We start from the raw sequence: 18,179 nt of genomic DNA, 5'->3' as shown, positions 1-18,179 counted from the left end.
ACAAGTATATATTAAAATGTTAAAAATAAAATAAAAGAAATTAGAAAATAAAAATCCTTAAATCTCTTTTAAGTTAATCCTAGGTTTTTCAATTCTCTAATTCATTTTTTTCTCTTAGACTCCAACGTCGTTTTATCCGACGAAAATCTCTGAGATGCAAATCGCCCGCTCAAGTAATCAAATCTAGCCTCTCTTGATCTGTACATGTTGTTCATTTTATTGGCATGACTAGTGCAATATGCAAGAGAAAAAGACTATATATGTTCTGTTGTAACTGAATCTGGTTTTGTTGTTTTCTCTTTCATATACGTTCTGCTCCAACTGGATTTTAGTTGTTATTGCTTATGTTACAAAACGGAAACCAACAGAAAAAAATCACCAAATAGAATTTAGTAAAACAATGAATAATGGAGTGTATATGTAGAAAATATATGTCGACTTCCATCACTTATCTCTTTTTATACCGTCTTCATTTACATTATTTGATTTAACATTTATTGTGTTATAAAAAAAAAAGATTTAACATTTATTAGTGTATAACATTCATTCTTCTTTTAAGCAAGTATAACATATTAACATGTCAACAATTTGCAATGGAAAAGTAATATATTTTATTTTCCAACGGAGTATGCAGCTACTACACGAGAACTGCATGGTTTTAGGCTTTTCTCAAGCCAAAGTATGAAACCCATGTCAGTTTGAAATGTAAATAAACAAAAAAAGTCAAAGAGGAAGGAGAATGAACCAAGAAAGTTACATAACATGGAGAAGTTCTTTAATTTGTTGATGATGGATCATTTATGGATATATGATGAGAAATTAGGCAATATGAATCTAGAGAGCTCGACTTTTGATGATGTCGAAACTCATCTCGCTTGGGTCCGTGGCTTGTAACTCCACCTGGATTCCATCCAGTTCTCTCTTGAACCTGTCCTTTGAGCTTGCATACACCATCTTCATCCTCACTCTCGATGAATCCGGTGACCTACCACATGTATGCATCAATCATTATCCAGTTTTTTTGAATCTTTATCATTTATCTTTTCTTTTTGAAAAAAAAATCATGATGATTTATCTTTATAACAATTAATCTAGCAACTTGTGTGTCATGTTCAAATCCACATAATGCATGTTGTTGAAGGGGGTGGAGAGGGGAGGCTAGGCAAAATACCCAGATCCAACAACTCCGACCCAGAAAAGTGATACCAAATAGGATATAAAACCCCGACTAAATACCATAGTGGGTCTGCGACTCCTATATTCGAAGAATCAAACTAAGAACGAAATCTGTTGCTCAAAATTTTTAAAAACAATATTTTAAAAATATTAATCATTTTTAGGTATTTAAATAACGTAAATACCTAAAATTATAATTATTAACCCGAAGCTATCAGTTATTTTATGAACAGAATAATTGAAACACCAAAAACCTAAATATCCTAAAATATTTAGTTAATAGTTATAGTTGTCAAAATTTAACCAAAATTTATTTAAATTTAACCAATTTTGTGGTTTTAAAAATATTTTTGGTACTAGAACCTCGAAAATCTACAGTACCCAAATGGATCCTAGAAAAGTGTGAGTTCTTACCATGCTATGAAGAAGATCTTGCTCTTCTGGCAATTCTCAGTAGTGGTGAAGTCGAAGTCATAGACAGCGTAGCGGCACTCGTTGGGCGGTAGGGAATTGGAAAAATCGTCGTAGTTCTCCTCGGGACTTCCAAGCTTTTCAACCACCACTTGTTGTCCGTCTATCCTGAATATTATGAATCTATAGTTTCTTTTAGCTTTTAACTCCAAAAACTTCAGCTTACATTCGTCTTCCACCGCCATTCCTGACGCCGCGTTCGCCTTTATAAATTCATAAACACATGTATTTATAAACCGTAATTCAAGAAACCATTATATAATTATGTGAACGCAAATAATAAAACAATTTTCGAACATCTCTAACACAACATTATTACGAAGACAAAAGAGACAAGAGAGAATGAGAGAAAACACCATTGTGTTTGGTTGATGGAGGCAAACCTAAGACAGCAAAGATATTAGAGAATGTGACTTCTTGTTTTTTTTTGGTTTTGATTTGTTTTTTGTCCTCTTTTTGTGAGAAAGAAGAGATTCTTAATTTGATTTGAAGTGGCTAATCTGAGACTAACTCGGACAACCATCAATGCCTCTCCTCTTTTAACATTAAACCACATCCTTTCTTCTATTCTTATCCTTCAGATTCGCTTAACCATCCTCTATTTCCAGACAACTTATCTACTCTAATTTTAGCATAGTATATTTACATCTTATCCTTGCCAAAGCGATTTTGCGGTTTAAATCATTTGGTTCTTTGATCGGTTTAGGACAGTACCGGCTATTGACCATGGCAATAGGGACAGTTGCCCTTGCCCCATGGATCCATAATTTTTTTAGTGTTATTTTATTAATTATAAAGATCTTATAAAGATCTATTTTAAATTGTTAAAAGACTAAATATTTGGTAAAACAATAATAAAAGGCCCATAATTAACTAAAACTAATTCAAATATAACAAAGCAAAAACAATCTGTGTGTTTCAGGATTTTCTAATTTTCCAGTGAAAAAGTTAATAATTTTAATTTTTGACAAAAGTGAAAAAAATCTATTAGATTAACTTAAAAAGTGTAACAAGAAAAAGCTAAGAAAAAAAATAATATATAGGATCCATATTCAATGTTTTGTCTAAGGTTATTAATTTTTTTTAAATGGCCCTATTTAGAGATTATTATCTGAAACAGAATTGGCTGTGGTTGAATAATTACACAACATTGTTCTGAATCTATAAGCAATGGCATGATCTTCAAAGATTACCTGAATCTGTGGGCCTTGACATAATGAGTTTCTTAGTTTCTTATTTGCAGGGCTGTTAGAAGCAAATTATTTTCAGTTTTTTTTTTACAACAAGCAAATTATTTGTTGATTGGAAAGTTTATTACTCCCTCTGTTACAAAAAAATCAATGTTTTTAAAAACTGTTTCTAAAAAGTACATTTTCACATTTTCAATTCATTCGTTAAACAATAATGTTAAATTATAAATAATAAAAAATAATTGAACTTATTAAATTTCTATTGGTTAAAATTTATAAGAAACTAATATTATTTATGGTGCTATTCACCGGAAAATAGAGTCAACATGTGTTATTTGCTTTAGGCAAACCAAATATGACAACTTTAATTAAATTTTTTTTTTATTGTATACAAAAAATAATAGATCCAGTTAAAGATATATGACTAAGACGTAAAAAAATAATATATTTAGAAAACATGCAGAAAATATTTTGTTAATAAATGATAAGCATTGAAATAATAAAATTATAAAATACATATTGGTTTAATATATGGTACATAATTTGTGTTGAACACAAACTGAAAAATAAATATTATCATCACAGTTCTATAAACATTATTGAAATATATGATTTTCTTATTGTGTTTATGGTTTTCTTATTATATATCTAATGAAACCATATAGGTTCAGAAGTAAATAGACTATTCTTAACTTATTAGTTGACTTGAGTGATAATTTTCAAATTATCTCTACACTTGAATTAATAGGTGAAAGGAAAAAAGTACAAAATAAAAGGAGTAATACATCGGGTTATTAAACTACATTAGATTAATAGAATTCTTTGACATTTTCTTGAGAATTTACACCTCTAGTGTTGACAATCTGATTAACTTTTTTTGATAACCGTGGAAATCCTGCAACCGAAGCCAACCGTCTAGTCAACGAGACATACGGTATTCCACGTATTCTTACGATTTAACGCTAGTCCGGATGACCATACGGAGTTTCGAAGCTAAAGCTCTCTCAAAACAACTAGCCCACCATCTCGTGGTTACAATCTAATTAACTTAACACATATTGTTATCATTAATAATTGACCGCTATGTGCTTCAAAAGATATCTCTCTTGTTTTTATGATTGACGTTTGTGTAAATTTATTTACTGGCCTTGATGGCCTCCTCATGTTCTAATAATGTAAAAAACCTACTGATCATTTAAATATATGGAGAATAAAAACATTTAATTTGATAAATAAAAGAGATTATATATATTTATATATATAATTGCAAAACCATAATTTGGAAGTTCAAAGAAATGATAAAACTAAAAGATATATAAAATTACAAAAAAAAACTAAAAAATATATAAATTCGTCGAATATATAAACTGTAAGAATAAAATTTCTCAAGAGATGGACTAAATATTTGCTAAAGAACATAATATGATGTTTTTCAATCTTAACGGAAGTATTCAAATCAAATTTTGGCCATCATGATGATATTTCTTGTTCTACATATACAAAAAATTTATATCACTAAATATGTATAAATAGGCAAAGTAGATTCATAACTTTAACAATAGAAGTATAAAACTAACCTTCACAATTAGAGATCAATGGGGTTGACGGGAGTGCAAATTTTCAGATTTGATACTCCGTAAAGGATATAATTTTCCGGTCTTTTTTCATTCTGAATTTAAAAGAAAATCCTCCAAATATCCAAGATTCGTAGCATTGAAACTGAGTTTTAATAATAGATCTGAAAGAAAATTGAGAAAAATATAAAAGAATAAGAGATTATTGGTGTCCATACCCATACGGGAGGTCTTAATTAGACGCTCATCCCTCTAACTAATTCAAACTGTTTCATGACTTTTTTTCTCCTATTCCTACATCATTTGTCTGGTTCTAGTTCTAATACACAGCCTGCAATCTCACTGTGTTGCACTGTTCGTTGTAGACAAGGGGTCTTCTTCTTATTTTCTACTAGCTATCTCTCTCTCTGATGCTCTGTTCTACCTTTTTCATCTCTCCTGCTTTTCTTTCTTTTCTTCTCGATTACGAAACATATCTTCTGTTTTTAGCCTCTATCTCTAATTTTTATACAAACTCTATCATTCAATATTCAACTAACTTATGAGTCATATTATTTGTACATCAAGATGTTGGAAATACCCTAAATCTCCCAAAGAATAGTAGTTACAGTATATCCACAAACAAACAGATGGAAAATAAAAGTTAGCTATTCTGATAAAAATTAATGAATATTTTTCTCTTTGGAGATTTTATAGAAAAAGTAATTGACTTTAGATAGATGTAAAAGGTGAGTGGTAGAAAATGGAGAGTTATTTAGGATAGTGATGACATGGGAATTGGGGAGTTAATTTATGGATGATGGAGATATTGTTGATTTTTTTGGTTATAAAAGTTTTTGGAAAATAAATATTAGTGGAGAAAAATTATGAGTAGATTTTAGAAAGAATATCAAATAGAAATTAATTTGAATATTGTAATGACATGTGTCAAACTCACAATTGCTGACTACCTTATGTTTTATGGTACAAAGATAGTTAATTTCAAAAAATAATACATTTATAATCAAAGTTTTAGATATATTTCTTAATATGTGTGAAATTTTTGAAACAGAAAAATTAAGAAAAAGATACAGCTGAGATCAATAGTTTTTTTCTATTAATTACTTTGAACACGGTAAAAGAACAATTTCTTCTTTCTTGTTAATAAATTCAGTTTGTTTCCTGTTGAATTTTGTGTACCATGTTTTTATTGCAAGTGATGAAAGTTCAGAGAATTGTGCAATTCAACCTAACTTTCTTCATTCATTCTTAAACACAGCCAGTATACTTGTATCTAGTTTATATTGTACATGTATTTTTAATTGAACCCACAAAACAATTCTAATACTTTAGTTAAAAAAACAACTCTCATACTTGGGGCTAGGGGCGGTTCTGCTAGAGAATAGTAGATAAATGAGTTATCTGTTTTGAGGATTATCTAGGTATCAGTAACCTCAAACTCGTTACTAGCATATAATACGATATTACAAGTATAAATTCACCAGATCGAGCACAACTCTCTGACAGTCTCCTTATGCATCCTGGTGTGTGTTATGAAATACATAAAAAGCAAACATTAGACGATGTAATAAAACCATCAAAACTAAACACAAAGTTCTTTATTATTCTCTTCGGATCTCTCATGAGAGACATGGTACGTCTTCTCTCCATGCTGGCTTGCATTAATTAATACGATGCAGGGGCGGGCGCGTACGACATGTGGCCCGTTGGAGTAGCTGGCTCTGGTGCCGGCGCGTAAGGCATGTAGTCCATTGAAGTAGCTGGCTCTGGTGCCATCTCGCCCAACCTGACAGGTCCAACCGGTCCAAGGGTGTCCATCGTAATTCCCGAGCTCCTAAGTTCCGACATTGCTCTTCTTGATTGTCCTTCTTGTGATTCACATAACTTTGGCAAATATACACCTAGTATAAAAAATAAACCGAAATGTATTTAGATAAAAGGTGTAATTTTAACCAAACAGGTCTAACAACACCGTACCTTCGCCAGCAGCAAGGTTGAAGAAGAGATCGACGACGTTAGGGCATTGGGTTAAGCATTTAACTGAGCATAGTTTCTGAGTAAACCGGGATTCCAATAGTGCGTCCGAGGATATACCCAAAGATTTCCGGTCTAGACCACACGCTTTGATGCACTCGTCTGATTCGATAATGTTTGTGACCTTGTCTGCTTCTATCTCCGATGAGCGACACGTGTACGTCTCGATTCCACTCCTCTTAATGCTCTGTTCCAGAACGCACCGTTTTCCGGTCGAGGAGACCGCAAATGCGCACGTATCTTTGTCCAAATTCTCGCACTTCACATCGTTCCCTACGAAATTAATTCCAATGGTACTTATTTATGTATATGCAAAACCTCCATTTGTTTTAGAAAAACTCCATTAAGTAATCTATAATATAATTTTTTCCGATTCAAATTAAATAAAAAACCTTGTTTTTCTCAAGGAATAAAAAGATGATGTATGATAAGAAACTATTAGCTATTAGTAATTTGCAGGCCAAAGAAACTTACCAAGTGTTGTTTGCAAATAGACGGCAAGGAGAAGCATAGAAACAACAAAGACAGTCTTCATAGCCATGCTGTAAAGTAGAGATCACACAAAGATAGATATAAAAGAAAAATGCTGATAGAAAACTTGCCTAAAAGAAGAGGAGTTTTTCTTGGGGTGATGTTGTATCTGTTGGAGCAATATCCTATTTATAGAGCAGGATAAATCGATACATACAATTTATGTTTCTTAATTTCAATGATAAATGGCAATAGTGTTAACTATTGAAACACCAATGCGTGTTTACGTGGCAGTCACTGAAGAGTCGTAGTTACATTAATTGGGTCGATCATGATCTATTTGATTCATTACGAAAACAAAGCAATCTTTCTGTATACGTTTGAACTTTAAGTGTCGATGCATTTAAGATTACGGTCGTTAATCCGTAATAATTCGCCATTTTATGAGAATCATAATCCTAGAGATGGTTTTATACCACTATTCACTCAATATATCAATAAACTTTCATATTGTATATCAAATTATCAATTGAAACTTAAAATAAAGTTTCATGTTCCAAAACAATGGTTATGATTTATCATTGTGACCAATGTTACTAATGTTGAATTGGTCTAGTGGTATATGAGCTACGATTGTACCTACATAGATTCTATTTTTGTTGGGAATGACTATTTATAATGTTTGGATTTTTCTTAAAGAGGTAAAATCAATTTTTTTTATGATCGGTCCACTTTCTATTATTAGTCGGAATGTATTCCAAACTAGAGTCAAATAGTATATCACACTTTTGAACTAACACACTTTATAGTAGTAAAGACGTTTTTTCGAGGACCGACCAGATTAATCGTTAGAGTTTATAAAAAAAATGGGGATCCTCTACCTATGATGATTAAGTAAATATTTCTATGTATATATTAGTGCGGCGATTATATTTATCATTCGAGTACAAACCCAAATAATGCAAACAGTTGATTGGCAAAACAAAACATTAACATGTTGAAAACTAGACATTATGTTAATTTGGAGTATGCTTTAAATATATATTTGGAAAAAGTTGTTCGAAATTTCCATGTTCATCTCAATTGAAAAGTATTAATTAACGTGGAAAATAGGCTTGACAAATTACATTCCGTTGTCGATGGCGAAGATTATGTAGTCAAAGTCGAGATGTGAAACCTTGACTCACTTTTCCTAAAATCTGGCGAGGAACCATCTTCCCCTTAGGGCCATAATTAATGTGGACTTTTCTTCTTTAACTAATTTAAACATATAGACTAAGAAAACAACACATGTACATATAATGTATAAAAAATAAAATCATTCATAAGTTTTTTTATAACCATAGGACCAAATGCTTTCAAAACCCAAAGACTAATCCTACTAGATCCTTAGAAATCCGGATTTTTTTACCAATTAAAGCGTCTATAGATGGTCAATGTTGTTCGAATCTAGAGCAGAAACTCTAGCTGGAACTCCTTTATTACTAGACCAAGACCAAATTGATTTGGTTGTTCATAAGCTTTATATATCAATGACTTACTGATTTCAAATTAAACGCTAAAATTTCTAACCAAGTTCGAATAGTTTCTTTGTTCTATTACGTTTAGTTTTTAGTCAAATCATATAAGATGATCACAACTTTCGTATTAAACAATCTAAATAAGAATCTGTCACTAAATCTGTGATGATAATTTTTAGTTTATTCAAGTATTTGTTTTGTACTTAGTTAAGGTTTCCATATCAAATTAACAAAATAGTTATGTTAAGTAATTTAACAATGTGTCATTTAAATCGTATTTGCTAAAAACAAACTTTTTTGGAACTGTTATGGGAAACCCGTAAATGACGGTAGAGACTTCGAACGACAGAGAAACTTCTTAACGCAAGGACAGTCACGAGTCGTCTTTATTACTGAAGATATTTTTATATACGAATATATCCAAAATTCTGTTGCTCAGTAATATTTTACTTGGCGTTAAAATTCACGTGGAATGTGGTTCCACATACGAACTAGTTCCAAAGCGACTTTGTCTTTTTTTTTTGTCAACAAGCATTGCCATTCAATATAAAAGGTTCATTACACACCTAAACGAGCAAGACTAGCTCTTGCCAAAGAGTCTGCCTGAGAATTATCTAAACGAGGAATGAAAGAGTAGGATAGATGACAGAAGAGAGTGGCAAGGTTCCTTATATCACTAAGGATACCTGCTATCTCATTCATGTCGCGCCCTTCACAAAGGGTAATGATGAGGACTTGAGAGTCCGAAAAGATATGGAGACTTTGGAGTTGGAGATCCTTTGCTTGCTTGAGAGCCTCCCGCAAGGCTAGAGCTTCTACCGTTAAAGCCGAGCCAACATGTGACCTGTTTGATGATCCCCGACAGAGTACTTCACGTGCTGAGTTCTTAATGATCCATCCCATTCCTCCTGTTTTTGTAGATTCCTGCCAAGCCCCATCAATCCAGCAAGAGTGAGAAGAATTTCTTACTTGACTGACCGGGGGAGACTGGCATTGGATCTTCTTTTTCTTCGACATGGCAGCCTCCCATGCTCTAGCTTCTGAGACTGTCTTCGATATGATATCTTCCACTTGGTAAGATTTGCCTTCAAAGATCAATTTGTTTCTTGCTATCCAAAGGTTCCACAAAAACCAGGGAAAGAGAGGAGATGAGGTAACTCCTAGCGGGGGGAGGCCCGCTTTATGCACGTGAGAAGAGAACCAAGGTCTGAATTCTTCTAGCGGGTCCTCAGTTGCCTCAGTTGCCACAGGGATGAGTAAGGGAGCTTTTGACCAGAACTGAACTGCAAAAGGGCAGGAGAAAAACAAGTGAGATATTGTTTCTAGATCTCCACACCTTTTGCAATTAAGTGCCGACTGGATTCCCCTAATTGCTAACAAGGAGCCGACTGGTATTGCATTGTTTAAAACCCTCCACAAGAACTGTTGAATTTTCGGTGGAACCTGCAACTTCCAGACCTTCTTCATCCAGTCAAATTGAGCAAATTGGCCCTCTGTCTTTTCTTCAAAGAGTAATTTATACCCTGTTTTTGCAGTATACTGTCCTGAAGGGTCAGGTAGCCAAACTTGCCTATCCTTTGGATTTAAGGAACCAGGGATAAGGAGTCTGATTGTGTCCTCATAATGAGGTAAATGCTGGCGAATTTTCTCCACATCCCACTCGTTTGTCTGTGGGTCAAGCAAATCCGAGACTAAGAGATTAACAGTAGCTTGGGGAGGTGGGCCGAAGGGGGTTACTGGTCGTGAAGTAGAGAGCCATTTATCAGACCAGACCCTTATCTCAGTTCCGTTACCCACAAGATAGCCTAATCCTTTTTCTAGGACCCCCTTACCAGCCTGTATACTAGTCCACCCGTGTGATGAACCTGAATTTGCTGCACTCTCCAAGAAAGTACCCTCAGGGAAGTACTTTCCTTTTAGCACTTGTGCCAGTAGTGACTCGGGATGCTTCATTATCCGCCATCCAAGCTTGGCCAGTAGAGAATCATTGTAATCCTCAATGTTTTTGAAACCCAATCCTCCCACGTATTTTGGTTGAGCCATAGTACTCCACGCAACCCATGCTATCTTGTGAACATCCGGTGAACTGTCCCACCAGAATCTAGTCAAAATAGATTGAATCCTTTTGCACAAAGAGACAGGGATCTTGAAGCAGGACATGGAATATGTGGGGAGTGCCGTTAGCACAGACTGTAACATAACATGTTTCCCAGCGCCTGAGAGGAATCTTGTAGTCCACGATTGAGACCGTTGTCTAATCTTGTCAACCAGACCGGTGAAAACATCCTTCTTTCTTCTGCCAAAGGTTTCCGGTAGTCCTAGATACTTCCCCATACCTCCCTCTTTCGCGATGCCGAGTGTCTCCTTCACCCTTTCCTTAATACTTTCTGGGGTCTTCGATGAGAAGGTGATAGTGGACTTGCTTTGATTGATGCACTGTCCTGAGCTTTGTTCGTAGCGGCGCAATATCTCTCCCAGCTCTCGACAGTTTCTTTCATTAGTTTTGCAGAAGATCATTGTGTCATCAGCGAACAGAAGATGGTTCACATAAATACTTCTCTGCGACACTTGTAGTCCTAAGAGCCTGCCATTGTCCTGAGAGTTCTTGCATAGACCCGACAACACTTCGGTGCATAATATGAAGAGATAAGGTGAGAGTGGGTCGCCTTGCCTAAGACCTCTTGAGGGTACTGTCTGGCCTTGCGGAGCTCCATTAATCAGAAAGGAATAGGTGACCGAGGTAACACATTCCATGATCCAACCGATGCATACATCTCTGAAACCTAGCTTGCTGAGAACCTTTTCCAGAAATCCCCACTCGATACGGTCATACGCCTTGCTCATGTCCGTCTTGATGACCATTGAGCATCTCTTTACTGCTTCTGAATTCTTCAAGTAATGCAGAGTTTCATGTGTGATCAGGATGTTGTCAGTGATGGCTCTCCCCGGGACAAAGGCCGTCTGGTGCTTGGATATCAACAAGGGCAGGAACTGTTGTAGCCGATGGGTGAGAATCTTTGCTATGATCTTGTACCGGACTGTGCAAAGCGCTATCGGTCTATATTCCGCTGCTGTCTTTGGCGCTTCTGTCTTCGGGATCAGGCACACCTGCGTCTCATTGATTCGCGGTATCATTTTCCCCAAGTTGAAAAAGCTCCGAATTTCTCGGTAAATGTCTGTACCCAGTAGACTCCAGAAAGACTGGTAGAAACTAGCTGAGAAACCGTCTACTCCTGGTGCCTTATCTCCATTTATTGAGAAGAGGGCATTGCGGACTTCTGATAGATCAGGCAGTTTGCATAGGGCGTCATTCATCTCCTCTGTGACACCTAGGGTTGGGCAAATAATCCGAACCCGAAAAACCGAACCGAACCCGATCCGAAAAAGTAGCACCGAACCCGAACCGAAATTGATTAAATATCCGAACGGGTTCAAAATTTCGGTATTTAAAGAACCGAAACCGAACCCGATCCGAACCGAAGTATTTTGGGTACCCGAATGTATCCGAAATAAATTTATATACTTAAATATATACATTATTTTTATATATAATGTATATTAAAATATTAAAAATATATAAGATACCTTTAAGTTTTCCAAAATACTCGAAAAATATATGCAAATAGTCAAAAATAAATGTTTAAAATAGCTAAAGTATTCTGAAAATACCAAAAATAGTTAAATATCTATTGATTATTTATCCAAATATTCAAAGAAAACCAATTTATATGTTAAATTAAGGTATTTTGACATATATGTTATGAAAATTTATATGTAATATATTATCTTTCTTATAGATTTTGAAAATTTAAAGTATATAATGAATTTTGAAAATTTAAAAACATTTTAAATGGGTTATCCAAACCCGAACCGAACCCGCAAAGATCCGAACCGAACCCGAACCGAAATTTAGAAATATCCGAGTGGGGCTGAAATCTTTGACCACGAAAACCCGAAACCCGAATGGACTGAACCGAAACCCGAATGGGTACCCGAACGCCCAGTCCTAGTGACACCCTCTAGAATAGTTTCCTCCACTGTGGTGTAATCTGAGCCCCCATTTGTTGTGAACAGCTGTTGGTAAAAGTTCTCGAAAACTTTCCCAATCTCTTCTTCTTCATACTTCGGGGTTCCGTCAGCACTTTCTATGGTTGTGATGCAATTTCTCGCCTTCCTGACCTTGGTGACAGCGTGAAAGAATGCGCTATTCCTATCTCCTCCTTGTAACCAGAGTATACGACTTCTTTGGCGCCAAAGCGACTTTGTCTATTTTGCGGTTCTATGTTTGGGTTAGAGAGTGCATAAGACCCATACTTGATCGTTTAAAAAGTTTTTTTTATTAACTTAATTTTCTTTAAATTAATTCGTTTGAAAGAGAAAAAAACATGAGAAAATATCTAGCCGACTTCAAAAAAGAAATCTAAAATATATATAGTTTAAAGAGAAAATTTTTTCTTTTGAGAAAGTAATTTTTTTTTAAAAGAGAAAAATTAAGAAGGTACTGCAGGTTTGGAAATATATTAAGCATTCCAGTTTCAAAAGTATCACCTGCATTTATTTATCTACATGACTAAACAATGTGAATATCTAATTTCTATATAGAATAATCAAATTTGTGTGTCGTCGATAGACCAACTTCCAAAAAAATAGTCAGACCTTTAGATATCCTCAACTTATCAAAAAATAATAAATTTTAAAATTGTTTTATTGAATTTATTGTTTTGTTCGTTCCTGAAAACATGGGATAGGTTTTTGAATATGTAATTTTCTTAAAACTCATAAGTCATTTTTACTCAACATCCAAATTTGACATTGGTTATTAATTTTTAACTATTTCAATATTAATATTACTATTTTTATCATTATAGCAACTTGTTATTAAAAATGTGAAAATTTTATCGTATTCGTCTGTAAGCGATGCCAAATTCTTTGTCATGTATCACTTTATAATAATGAGATTTAAATTTATTGCGTATTGGTGCTTTCGAAGTTCGAACAGTTGAAAACTTCCATGTTCCATGTTCCATGTTCTATGCTCCCGACCTGTTCTTTATTGTATACATAGTCCTGCATGTTCCAATCTGGTTAGCAGTTTAGCAGTTTACTGAAGTCTCACAATAATTAATTTAGCGATCTTAACGTGTCATTTCATATTTAGCAAAAAAAAAAAACGTGTCATTTCATCTAAGGCTAGACAAATAACCAGATATCCAGGTTCTCAAAGATATTTTTGATCTTTTCGTTTTATACGGATCATCAATTTTATGATTAGATTTGCTATGAAGTCATTTGAATATTTTGTGTCTTCGTATCTGATAAAATAAATATTTTAACTGGTTGTTTGGTTTGATTTCTAGATGTAAATTTAAAAGTTTTTTAAATTTAAAATTTAGCGAAAATAACAAAATTAAAAATACCATCTCTTAAAACTAAAATAAATAAATAATGAATTAAGTGAATAAAACTATTATACAACTTATATAAGTAAAGAAGAATTATATGTGGCCAAAATTTGTCAACAAAAGTTATAAAATATCTTTAAGCTTGTATATATAGACAACAAATAACGATAAAACTTGTAAAGAACAATTAGGTTGAAAATGATCATCTTTTTTTTTGACATCTGAGAATGATCAAGAAGAATATTTAGCAAGCATGCAAACAATCAGATCTTAAAAATATCTTAAGTTAAATCTATCTAACCAATAGATTCAAAGGCTGAGTACTCACAAATAATGTTGAATAAACTTAAAAATATCTTAAGTTGAAGCATAATTAAGTTTAGAAAGAAGAAAAATCACAAGTAAACACAAGAGAAAAGGTATAAATTGCATAAAATCAAAGTTTCCAAAAGGTTTTAGGTTTATAGAACAAATAAAATAATGTTCTTGCAAATTAATGATAAGTTCTAACTAAACTAGAATTATGAAAACTCAAAAAAACTATGTTTAAGTAGTTTTAACGGTCATAGATCAACCATGATGTATGGCCGCTAGTTGCCTTCGACGATTCTTCAGGACATTTCTAGTGATCTAGGTAAAGGTTGCTAGCACAAACCAATGTGGCATTTTTCATCTTGTGGTCATGGTTAAGCCGCTACATGCAAACCACTATGCCCCCTAGTCAAATGTGATCTTCTAAGGGAGAAACGGACTCAGACCTAGAATATTTAAAGTCCAAATGAGTTTAGTCTGGAAATCTAAGTTTTTAAATTTTTGGCTATGTGCCTCTCTGTGGCCTTGTCCCCTTCATTTAGTTTAGTTAGTTTCTTGTTTTAATGTTTGTCTGAAAACTGTCTCCGGGAGATGTTTCTTACCTCGTCGGCTATATGGTTTCGGAAAGGTTGTACACCTTTGCCGGCTCTGTGTAATCTCTGGTTTAATCTAATATAAATCTATCGGATGACAAAAAAAAATATAAGCAATGTATCATGCGGTCCATACCATATGTGTAATTAACATATCGATGGTTACTCATCTTTAATCTTCAGTTCAGAATTTACACTCGTATAATCGAATTTTTTTTGCCTCTGTATAAAGGAAATCTTCAAAATATCTACCTTACGGTGGAAAAAGTGGTGATCATGATATTGCAATGCCTTGTCTTGAAACACAAGCGTTTAGAAGATATCTTACTTATTCCAGTATTGACGGTTGAAGACAATCAAGTTGAAAAAAGCACTAAATTTATGCTATTAAGACATTTGGCATTATCAAAGCAAGTCATTTTTCCTTTCTTTGTTTCCTTTAGCATTTCTATTGAAGATCAAAAAGCGCTTTATTTACTTGAGTTAGCTACGTAATTTTTTATGGGTTTTATTTACAAGGTGGTGGCACACTCCACAATATAAACCAATGGAGAGCTTTATAATCTTCCAAAAATAATTTTATTATATAAAATTTGATTTTTCAAAGTTATTATTAACATAATTATGACATATGGTAAATTTATATTTAAGATTGTATCCGGTGGCGGAGCCAGCCGAATCATTTAGACGGATCAATTTCCTTATAAGCATCTATATTACATGGGTCAATGAGTTAAAATGGTGATAGTATTTCAATTTGTTTTGTTCAAAATACATGTAAAAAATTTAAGTTCCTACAAAATCACATGGGTCAAGTGACCACTGTGCTAAAGCAGTGCCTCCGCCATTGATTGTGTCATGTGTTAATTTCGTATAAATAATATTTAAAATAACACGTGTTAAATTTTCTTGAAAAGAAAAATTATTTTCATATAGCTTTTACAATTTTCATTTTGGACTTAAAAAGAAAAAGAAAACTACTATTAATTTATATCTGTATGGAAATTGTTTTACTTACAATACATTGTTTTTCAAAAAGGAACAAAGAGAATTATAAAATAAAAATAGTAGTTTAATAATATTTAAAATGAATGATAATTTTTTAAAAATATTGTGACATGTGTTTAAAAAAGTTTTCATATAAATAATTATTTAATAGTAATTTAGCTACCTCTAATTGCATGATCAAAATGTTGATCCATGATGTTTTCTATCAATTAAACAACGAGAATGTTTTCAGTTCATTTGTACATTCATTTCTATATTTCTTCTAAAATTGAAAATTATATTATAAAGGTGAATTTGCTCTAACATATGATTCTGTAATAGAGTTCTTTAATAGTTAGAGTTAAATACAGAGATATGATATTTTGTTTAAATATAGAGATGAAAATATCATTCATTACTTTTTTCTTAAAATACAAAAACTGCATAATAGAGTCATATATTGGAGAAATTCACCTCTATAATATAATTTATCTATTTTATGATAAAGTATAGAGAAATGTATAGAATTATATTAGAGATATTTTAAAGATGAATAATCCATGCAAACCAAATATATAAATGAGAACAAGTGTACAAAAAAAATTCGGAGACCCTACAATAATAGCACAAACATTACTAAATTACCATGGAATATGTTTAAACAACAAAATAACATATCAAGTTAATAGAAACATGTTGTAAAAAAGTTAATACAAACATTAAACTAAGAGCTATAAAGTGTACAAAGTTGTCATCGACTCAATTGGCTTCATTTAACTTTCAAATTCTTTAGATTTCCCTCTTATTCGTATTTTTTAGATTGGATTCCATTTGAATTTTCACATATGCTTTTTTCTCTAATTCTATATATGAAGTTGTGATATTATTGAAATATAAGTACGAACCAAAACTTACGTGAAAATGATTTTTTTTCATAAAATAGTGTCACACAATATATGCAAAAGAATCATACAATTTCACTAAAAAGTTTATCATTTATTATATTTTTCATAAAACTAAAATGTTAATTAAAATCCATGCAACACACAGATCAATATCTAGTAACTAATAAATAGCCAAATTACGTAACAAGAAACATATATATGTATATTAAAGTTTCCAAATTATAAATGGAAATATTTAAGTTCAGATATAGCTGTTTGACGTTGTTGTGATTGGGCTCAGATAGGTGGGCAATTCTTCTGCAGTGGGCTGAGTGGTTACATCAAGCCCAAGGAGCTGTGACCGGAAAATCGAAATCCTGCAAAGCAATGTGTCCTGTTTTTAGTTTCATGAGTTATTGGTTGGTGTCAATCAATGACAAGTGAAAAGCAGGAGCTGGAAGAAGAAGAAGAAGGGTATTGCTGCAGAATATATAATCACCAGTGAGAGAGAATATAAGTAAGAGGTGTACACAATTGCAAAAAACACAGAGAAAATAAGATAGAGAGACGGTGAGAGAAAAGCTACATGAGAAGTGCGACTTGTTTTAATAAAAGGCTTGTTTATCTTTGGTTTTCTTCTTTGGGTTCTGTACGGTGAGTGACGGAGCTTCTTTTTGTTTTCTGCATTAAGGATATTTACCTTTTTGAGCTGGTGTAAGCTCACCGAGACTTACTGATATCACGTTGATTTTGGGAACTCGTATATCACTTACTGATATCACGGAGCTAGTGTTCTTAAATTTCTCCACATCATCAAACACAAATCTAACTCATCACAAAGAAATACAACACCTGCAATCTGAATCACATCAAAATCGAATACTAGAACATAAAACCGAAACTATTTATTATTATGTTTATTATAATTGATTTGCAATGTGCGTGTTTTAATTGTTTTTTTTGGATAACTGGGGTAGGTTTCCAAGATCCATAGAATCTGGTTGCCATTGCCATTCAAGGCGTCCATACAGGTGGCCAATTAGAACACTTCCAACAATAAGAACTCTAAAAAGTTTTTTAAACAAAAAATTAATGTTCTAAAAAAATATAATTAGATAATTAAAATTTTTGTAAAACTAAAATTCAACAAATCTATTGTTTACAAGTGTCATATTAAATTCTGATGAGGTTTTAAAAAGTCTAAATTATAATATTTTCTGCTCTCTCTTCTCTTTTTCTAAGAAATTCAGTAATTCATCTTAAAATCTTTTTAAAACTTTTTATCAGAGATGATTAAGAGCACCCCTCATGAAAGATTCTAGGAGAATTTTCAAAAATACCACTTTGAAGGTACCATTATTCATCTTTACCACCACTAAATACACATTTTCAAAAATACCTTATTTATTAAAATGTTAAAGACTCTTATATCTTTGTTTTTATATGCTTTTCAAAATTTTAATCCAAAATTCTAAATCCTAAACCCCCAATTCTAAACCCTAAACCCTAAATCTTCAACTCTAAACCCTAAACCCTAAACTATATACCCTAAATTCAATATCCTA

At 32.9% G+C, this 18,179-nt stretch overlaps 2 protein-coding genes across 2 annotated transcripts; both read right to left on the bottom strand.

The window, feature by feature from the left end:
* Positions 1–594: 594 nt before the first annotated feature.
* Positions 595–2,160, bottom strand: LOC108840514 (actin-depolymerizing factor 12). The gene is made up of 3 exons (XM_018613339.2): positions 2,004–2,160; positions 1,591–1,850; positions 595–985 (listed from the first exon to the last, which is right to left on the bottom strand). Exons 1-3 carry the CDS (start codon positions 2,004–2,006, stop codon positions 835–837), a joined length of 414 nt encoding a protein of 137 aa, XP_018468841.1. The 5' UTR covers positions 2,007–2,160; the 3' UTR covers positions 595–834.
* A 3,679-nt stretch (positions 2,161–5,839) lies between these two features.
* LOC108841706 (uncharacterized) lies at positions 5,840–7,085 on the bottom strand. The gene is made up of 3 exons (XM_018614467.2): positions 6,920–7,085; positions 6,389–6,718; positions 5,840–6,312 (listed from the first exon to the last, which is right to left on the bottom strand). The coding sequence occupies exons 1-3, from the start codon at positions 6,984–6,986 to the stop codon at positions 6,077–6,079; spliced, it is 633 nt and encodes a 210-aa protein (XP_018469969.1). The 5' UTR covers positions 6,987–7,085; the 3' UTR covers positions 5,840–6,076.
* Between the last annotated feature and the right edge of the window lie 11,094 nt (positions 7,086–18,179).

The sequence above is a fragment of the Raphanus sativus genome, chromosome 2 (genome assembly GCF_000801105.2).
Source record: "Raphanus sativus cultivar WK10039 chromosome 2, ASM80110v3, whole genome shotgun sequence".
NCBI lineage: Eukaryota > Viridiplantae > Streptophyta > Magnoliopsida > Brassicales > Brassicaceae > Raphanus > Raphanus sativus.
The sequence above is the reverse complement of the archived record's forward strand: the minus strand, read 5'-3'. Positions and strand labels throughout refer to the sequence as shown.